The sequence below is a fragment of the Embiotoca jacksoni genome, unplaced genomic scaffold, assembly GCF_022577435.1.
Source record: "Embiotoca jacksoni isolate LCO1_2020_lvr unplaced genomic scaffold, fEmbJac1.0.p SCAF_3, whole genome shotgun sequence".
Classification (NCBI taxonomy): Eukaryota; Metazoa; Chordata; class Actinopteri; family Embiotocidae; genus Embiotoca; species Embiotoca jacksoni.
Window position 1 is genome coordinate 14,008,594 of NW_027185381.1, and position 8,486 is coordinate 14,017,079.

The 8,486-nt window shown below is 39.8% G+C and overlaps 1 protein-coding gene across 1 annotated transcript; it reads left to right on the top strand.

Moving 5' to 3' along the window:
- The first annotated feature begins 1,284 nt into the window (after window positions 1-1,284).
- Window positions 1,285-5,625, top strand: foxb1a (forkhead box B1a). The gene has a single exon (XM_069163257.1). The coding sequence runs from the start codon at window positions 1,616-1,618 to the stop codon at window positions 2,555-2,557; it is 942 nt and encodes a 313-aa protein (XP_069019358.1). The 5' UTR covers window positions 1,285-1,615; the 3' UTR covers window positions 2,558-5,625.
- The last annotated feature ends 2,861 nt before the right edge of the window (window positions 5,626-8,486 follow it).

An 8,486-nucleotide genomic window follows, 5' to 3' on the forward strand; every position in this document is an offset into this window, starting at 1 on the left:
TTTTTTTTTTTCTTTAAAAATAAAAATTCTTCAACCTTTCTAATTTTTACTCGATAAATTAATCAATTTGTAGCCGATTGATTGGAGGTTTTAAATTGTTAAACAGTCCTTGTGCAGCAGGGAGGACGCTGTTGTTCAAGTCTGCTCCTGGTTTCTGGGTGAAAGTAGCTCGGTGTCCCCCGCAATGCGATTCTTTTCGTAATCCATCAGACTGGTGATGGGGTGCACTGTGGGTTTATGGGGGGAAATTAGCATAAATTATGAGTAAATCTGCGTGTGCGTGTGTGTGGTCCCTGGCATTGCAAACCCTCCAAGCGGAAAGGTGGCCCTGGCCAAAAGCTTGAATAGCAATAGCTCAAAATAGGCTTCCCATTTGGTTTTCACATTCATATAATTGACTTATGGATATTTTATACAGTTTTCACCACACCATCCTCAAGGGTTTATTTGCATTTCTGAAGTACTTTTGAATCGTCTTTACATAAACACAATGGACCTGATTGCCTCATGAAGTTTCAGTTTGAACAGCATTGTTTGCATTGTGTTGATGTTTTCATATCGTCTACTTCCTTCGCTCAGCTCTGGGCAAAATTAGCTGAGAAAAACTAATAGTCGGCTCATCAACAAACTTGCTCATGGCAAATTATTTTTGTATGGCGTGTGCATTTCGTAAACAATATTAGAGAGTAATTAGGGGGTGGGGGAGGGGTGGGGAAAGAGAAATGCATTTTATCAGCATTTTTATCTGTAAAATCAGCTTTTCAAATCCACATCATAAAAAAAAAAATGTCAGCGTGCCAAAACACTTGTATATAAACATTCATTCTGTTTAACTGCACAAACCGGGATATTTAAATAAATCTATTTCTAGACTGAATGCGGCACATCATTAAGAGCAACAAAAACTATTGTATAATGACTCAAGACCGTTTATTTGCCGCACCATCTCAATTGCCAATTCAGATTCCGTATTGCTTACACGTGAAGTGTAACTGTAAAGTCCGCTGAAGAAGTATTAGCGCATACCTTCACACACTGAGTGCCATCGCAGTTCAATTCCGGTTACCGAGCCTTTTCGCCCCTTTTTTTTTTTTTTTTTTTCTCCTGTCTTCAAATGGAAATGATTTCCATTGGCCCAAGGTGTCCGTGTAAATAGGTGTAAATGAAACCAGATTATGCCTTCCTCCCAGCCCCCTCCTCCCATGGCAATTGTCATGTGATAGCAAAGAGGTGGCACATTAATGGAGCGCCTCTACAGGGGTCTTTTCTGCTCATGTCACTACATAAAACTATCAGATGGTTAGAGGAAGGCCGTGGAGGCATACGCTTAGCTAGTCTCATCAAGGACGCCAAATGAAGTCTATTCAACTCTGCTAGCGGGACAAGCTGACTTACTTTTCGAGAAAGACTTACAGCAGCCGTCACTCCATAAATGTGCACCGCGCTCGCCTGTGTTCGCCTGCACACTGCAGAGGCGCCCAGACGCACAACGCAACCCCAGCTTCGCCTGCACTGAAACTTTTCCCTCAGCGCTTGTTTTCATGACGAGCAGCAAGCTTTCGCCAAGGAATTAAGGGAGACTACTTTTTGTTTGCTTTTTCTGAAAATTGCCAGGATGCCTCGTCCCGGGAGAAACACGTACAGCGACCAGAAGCCACCTTACTCCTACATCTCCCTCACTGCCATGGCGATCCAGAGCTGCCCGGAGAAGATGCTGCCTCTCAGTGAAATTTACAAGTTCATCATGGATAGATTCCCTTATTACAGAGAAAACACCCAGCGGTGGCAGAACTCTCTGCGGCACAACCTGTCCTTTAACGACTGTTTTATCAAAATCCCCCGGCGCCCAGATCAACCAGGTAAGGGCAGTTTCTGGGCTCTGCACCCCAGCTGCGGGGACATGTTTGAGAATGGAAGTTTTTTGAGGCGCCGCAAAAGGTTCAAAGTGTTGCCTGTATCTGATCATTTGGCCCCCAGTAAGCAGTCGGATGCTGCCCATTACCTCCAGCAGCAAGCCAAACTGAGACTGAGCGCCCTGGCAGCCACCGGCACACACCTTCCCCAGATGTCAACTTACAACCTCGGAGTGTCTCAGTCGTCGACGTTTAAACATCCTTTTGCTATCGAGAACATCATCGCCAGAGAGTACAAAGTCCCAGGAAGTCTGGCGTTCTCCACCATGCAGTCCATGTCTGCCGGGTACCCGCTCCACAACCAGCTGACGACAGCCTGGCCCCACATGTACAACACCAGCGTGATTGACACGGCGGCCCCGATCTCCATGGCAAGCAGCGACTACAGTGCTTACGGCGTGCCCATAAAGTCCTTGTGTCACGGGGGACAGTCCTTACCGGCCATTCCTGTGCCAATCAAGCCCACCCCGACCTCCATGCCCGGTTTCTCGGCGCTACCTCCCCACATCCCAGCGTTTCTATCAAACTCTCCACAGTCTCTGAGCCCGACGTCCCCACAGACAGCGACCAGCCAAAGCAGCCCTGCAACCCCGAGCGAGACTCTGACGAGCCCCTCCACACTGCAGTCTGTGGCTGTGCACTGACCACCCAAACTTTCCCACTAAACGAACTACTGGCTGGCTCCCAGGCCCCTTACCAAACCCAAAGTTTATATTTTCTGCCGTCGGAAACTATCAAGGCGAGTTGCAGTTGCATATCGATTTATTTGTGTATGTGTTGAATGTGTCGCTTTAAATTGTGTAAAGTCCAGCACAGAATCGCACAGCGAAGTATTGCTCTTGAAAATATAAATTATTTGATAGTTCTATTTTTCAGTTTATTGTGAAATGTGAGTGTTGAAAGTGGAGCCACTGAAGGGATCCGGAGGGGATTTGTTTTGGCACCATCAATTTTGATTTCAAGTGCTTGCAAATCCCATGGCAGTTTTTCAGTTTTTCAATTTTATCAAACAGCAAAACTTTTGCACCGTTTCTGTGTGACAACCGTAATGTCAATGACATTGCGAGGCAATGACTCCGTGTTTTTGTTTGCTTTCAAGACTGGAATGATGGGTAAGGATATACCAAATAGGAATAGGATTTAGATTTGTTTTTACCATCCCTGTAAAAAAAAAAGAAAAAAAAGAAAGCAAATTGAGTAATGAAATCTTTTCAAAATTGAAAAGCAGTATTGTGAGACGTCCTCAAAATGCAAGATGTGAATATTGCAAATAACTGATACTGAAATGTTGTAAAATGCACTTTTTAGTTTTATGTTTTAGATATCTATTTTCCAGAAAATGTTCTGTGAAGCATTTAATTTAAAAGGCTGTGGTGACCATGTGTATCAGATGCTGTAAATTTGTACTTTTTTTAGGTAAAGCATGCATTCAAAAAAAAATTGTGTTGTTACTGTTGTTGTTGTTGTTGTTGTTGTTATTGTTGTTGTTTTGTTTTCGTTTGTTTATTTTTTGCAAGCATGCGTGCTTTCGAAAAGTGTGCAAACAGTCTGCAATTAATTGGAAAAAAAATGGTCATCGAAATATTTTCTCATTAAAAGTGAAGTAAACAATCAAAATGTTTCTGAAGATTTAATCTGAGATGATGACATATATTATTGCTATTATTAACCTATTATTTTTTCGTTATTTTTTTATTTATTGATAGTAATAATAATATCAAATACCTTAACACAGTTCTTATTCTTGCTGATTTTTTTTTTTTTAATGCGATATGACTGTTCAGCTTTTCATATTACAATAATAATAATAATAATAATAATAATAATAATAATGACGACAATGAGGATAATAATAATCTTTACCCGGACCTGTAGGAGTTCAAAGTGTGGGAGAGGAAGCTGTGGCGAGAGAAATGAATCGTGCAGCCGATTAGGATGCATGGAGCTGTGATGCCCTGCCACAGCGCAGACAACTGGCCTCATTCATCAGGCTGGGCTCAACAATAAACATTTAGAAAAGCTGCACACGGTGTCCAAATTAATAGTGTTACATATTTTCGACATCTAATGTCACCAAGGGGTAATTTAATAAGTGTCATGTTAATTTTTTATCCATACTGTAACGAGTGCATATTGCCGTTTCGTTCTCCTAATTGTTTATTCAACAGGTTAAAAAGAAAATATCTCCAAAAAGCACAAAATACATTTAACTCTCTTTTTGATTTTTTTTTTTTTTTTTTTTAAGATTTAAATAATAATAAAAAAAAATAATACGATGTATCTGCCTGCTCTATGGAAAGTAACAGCCTATTTCGGGGTATTAAACAAATACATTAGAATTCCGTCACTTTATGCAATCCAGTAGATCAAATAAAGGGTCTCGGGCCACTTCATTCTCCCTCATTCATTTGTATTGAAAGTCCAAAGAATGGTAAACTTAGACTGGGCCACCAATGTAGATTTAGCCTTTTTTCAGCAAGACAAAAAGACTGATTTTTCACAAACACATTGCTGACTGGGGAACTAGGAAACGAGCTGCGAGACCCTTTTGGAATTTAAATCCACCCCTCCCCCATGGACTGTTTGTACAACAGTGTTAGTCGTAGTCGTGGTGTGCCCCCCCCTACCTCCCTCCAGCACACACACACACACACACACACACACACACACACACACACTTTGTGCATTTGTGTGTGTAACATTAATTCTGACTCTGGATTATTAAATGTTTACATTACATCAAAACCACATTATAAGAAACGTTTTCACTGGGCGTGTTATAGAGGAAATTAGACACCTGTGTCACCAGGGGGGAAAAAAACTAACAAAATAGTGCAATATATATTTACTACATATTTATATCTGTTGAATTTTTTGTATTGATTTGGATCTCAGTAACTTAGTCCTATTTTTTAATGCATTGTCATAAGTAAGAGGTTTTTGTGATATAGCCTATCGATACATTTTTGAAAATAACTTTTGTGAATAAGTAATAATCTTTCTTTTTTTTTAAATTCATCCACAAATATAAAAATAACGTAAAGTTTCCGTCTGATGCCAGAAGGGAAATATTCAGATGTAACATGTTGCACTTAAAAAGCAACTCTGCCATCTTTTAGTGACATTTTCAGATACATTGAATGGGGATGTCTCAATGGTGTAAAGTCAGTCTAGGGAAAAAAAAAAAAAAAAAAGCTCTTTGTTTGGCTGGCACTCAGTTCCATGATAGACAATTTAACACCTCCAGCTTTTCCTGAACAGATGACCAAACAAATTTAACCCTTCAGATGGACAATGCGAAACTATAAAACCACTTGTATCAAATATAATGTTACAGATGGGAGAGGCAGACAACACTGGAAAGCCATGCATCTCTCATGAAACTGTAATAAATTGTATGGATTACATTTTTCTTTTAAATAAAACCTGATGTTTCTGAGACAACAAGTTTCTCCATCAGCTAACACAGTCCCAGCGTTTTCCTTTCTAATCAGTTTTTTAGCCTTTCTGTCCTTTCATAATACAAATAAATCCCATTATTCCCATTTCAGTCTCTTCAGTGGCATCAGCATGAACTCAGTTGTATAATCCAAGTCTGCATTGTCCTTGTTCTCTCAACTATGTTCCACTTAGACAAAGAAGAAGGTCATCTTAGGCAGGGGATGAAATACAGACCACATGCAAAACCCCAATGTTGTAGTTTAATTAAAATAATTCATTAAAGTAGAGGCCCAGGGTAATTAGCATGTATAATTTATGATTTGCTTAATGCATGCATGCAGTGGCCTCTGCAATAAACTCAACTTAACCTCAAGTAGGGAACTGATACGGACAGGGTGCTGTTATTTACTATGTGTTTACTGTTTGGGTATTTGTCAAGAGGAAGCAAGTGTTTCAGAAAACCCTTCCTGTTATCTGGCTCCCACTGTACACAAACAACTTATTTGTAAGTGTTTATTTTGTAGATTTATGCTCACTCATAAGAGAGGCTGTCAGATTTGCTGGAGGGAAAAGATATTGGGAATTGTCCTCACTTTTTTGTGAGGTTTTTATTTAAAAAAAAAAAAAAAAATGTTTTTGCGCATATGAGTTATCCTGTTGGTCACTTTTGTTGAAAGTAGTTTACGCTGCCTGTTTGAGCTGACAGAATGAGGACAGACAAACACCACAAGGTAGCTCATCCCCTCTCCCACAGCAGGCTGTCAGTGATGACTTTTAGAAGGAGCAAAATAATCAGTGATGGACAAAACTTGCATTAATTATACTCGGCAAATGTGTCAATCCTTGACGAGTTTTTTTTTACATTTTGAAACATGGCTCGTGGCTATATTTCATTATTTCTTGCCAGTACATGTAGTTTTTGTAAAAACAACAAAGTAAAACAAATATTTTCAGATGGGGCTGTGGACCATGGTAAACAGATTTATTTTAGTGGTAAAAAGTGGGGCTCTCCTGACGGGTGGAAGAGGAGCTACTGAATCAAAATCTTTATTTCCAGACACTTTTGACTGACTCTGTTTTAAACTTGTGAGCTTATGAACAGTGGGGAATTTATAGCATAGGTTTTAAAGAACAACATAAAACAGATCAATCTTACCATACAAAAGATTTGACCCAAGATCATATTTTTAATGAATAAAAATTGATACAGTATAAAAGTTATACTCTACAAGTTCTCCTGTTCTCCCAGTGCATGTCATCATTATAACTCTATATGGTTAAATCATCAGTCATAATGTGTGACTCCCGGGCTAAATACATTACATGACTGTGTCAGAGGGCAAAGGGCAGGTATAGTGGACAGCTGGAGGGAATGCAGCAACACTCAAGCCTGGCTCAGCCAAACACCCATGTGTGCATGAAATTAGAGTGTCAACATCTGATTCATGCTGCTGGGTGGTGACTGTGAAACAAATTATGGCAGCGGGTGGCAGCGGCGAAATTCCACTGAGCTGCAGCAGACAGTGGCTGCGAGGAAGTTATGGTGAGCCATAGATTCTGTTTTATAAACTGTGATGAAACTTTTTGCACAATAAATTTGCAGGTTTTCATCCTCTATTCCCACTCATCAAAAAAAAATGTAGGGAAAATATATTTCTTTGAAATGTGTCTTCAGTGTATCCTTGTGCCGCAGACAGTGACATTTTAAAGTAGTCTAATGGAAGAAGGTGTCGTAAAGCAGAATCAATGGATTTTAGGGTGATAATTGTTATTCGAGATAAGGATGTGTATTGTCTCAGACAGGGTGTGAGGTACAAATGAAAGAGTTCCTGCTCTCACATTGACAGCATCAGTTGTTGGTTTTTTTTTTTATAAAATAAATGCATCTGCATGAAACTTTTTTTTTTTCAAATGTAATTTTATAATCCATTTTGCAGTTTGCAAAATAAAATTTAAAAAAATGTTGCGTATAATAACCCCTCTTTGTTGCTCTTCCTGATGTTTCCTCATTTCTTCCATTCTGATAACATGTTTTTTTTTTGTTTTTTTTTTTTAAATTCAAGGAGACCGAGGGTACCATATGTTGTTCAGATCACAAAGCCCTGCGGGGCAAATTTGGGAGTTTTAGCAATATAAATAAAGCTAATATAACGAATAATATAATATATGGTGGGAATATACTTTCACAGTCGCTGACATGTTTTCCATTTTCAGTTTACAGAATGTGATGCAACACTGTATATATATATGGTTCACTTGTTATTGCCTGAGTGTGTGCAAGTTCTGGGCGGGTTGAGACAAGGGGAGACAGACAAGCAACAAAAAAACATTAATCAAACGTCAGGCTGTGGCCCTGCCATCCTCAACTTCCAGCCAATATGTTTGACTTGCATGTCTACTTTATTTCAGTGTGAATAGCAAAACATTGTAAGGTTTGGACTTTTTTGTTGCTGTTGCAGGGTACACCTGAAACACAGTAAAGACATTTCAATTCTGTGGTTAATGACAGATTTATACATTTATTTGTACTCCCCAGTGTTTAATTTGACATGCCTGTGGAGGGCGTGTTCTGAGAGCCAAAAGTGTCTGCTCTGTCCCAGCTTGTCTTGTCTTGTCTTGTGAATTTGTTGGACTATCAGATAATATAGATATTACTTCTCTTCTGAAAGAAGTCCCACAGCCAGAGGTAAACCAAATGCTTGCCGCATACAGAGCCTTAGTGTGGGAAGCCGGCTAAATGCCCACACAAACAAGTGGCTTTAATGAAGGTACTTAACAGATTTGACACGACAATGTTTTTGCTTCTCAAGTGCTTTAGCTGTTAGGTGTTAGAACTGTAACAGATTCTGTGGATTTTAGCAGCCCGCTATTTCCCCTTTTAAATGTGGGACGAAAAGCTAATTTATCACCTTTCCTTGGGATCTTATTGCACCCTCTCCAGACATAAACTAACACTTACGCATGACTTCAAAGGTGCACTAGGTAGCAGAGGTGAGAAAGAGGCCTACATGCACTTGGGGCCGGTTCCTTCCAGAGATGAGATGGAGCTGATTAGCAGGAGTGCGCAGCAAAGCCCTGTGGGGCAGCAGCTGGAGGAGAACTCCCCACGGGAGCAGGCAGAGGTGTAAGTTT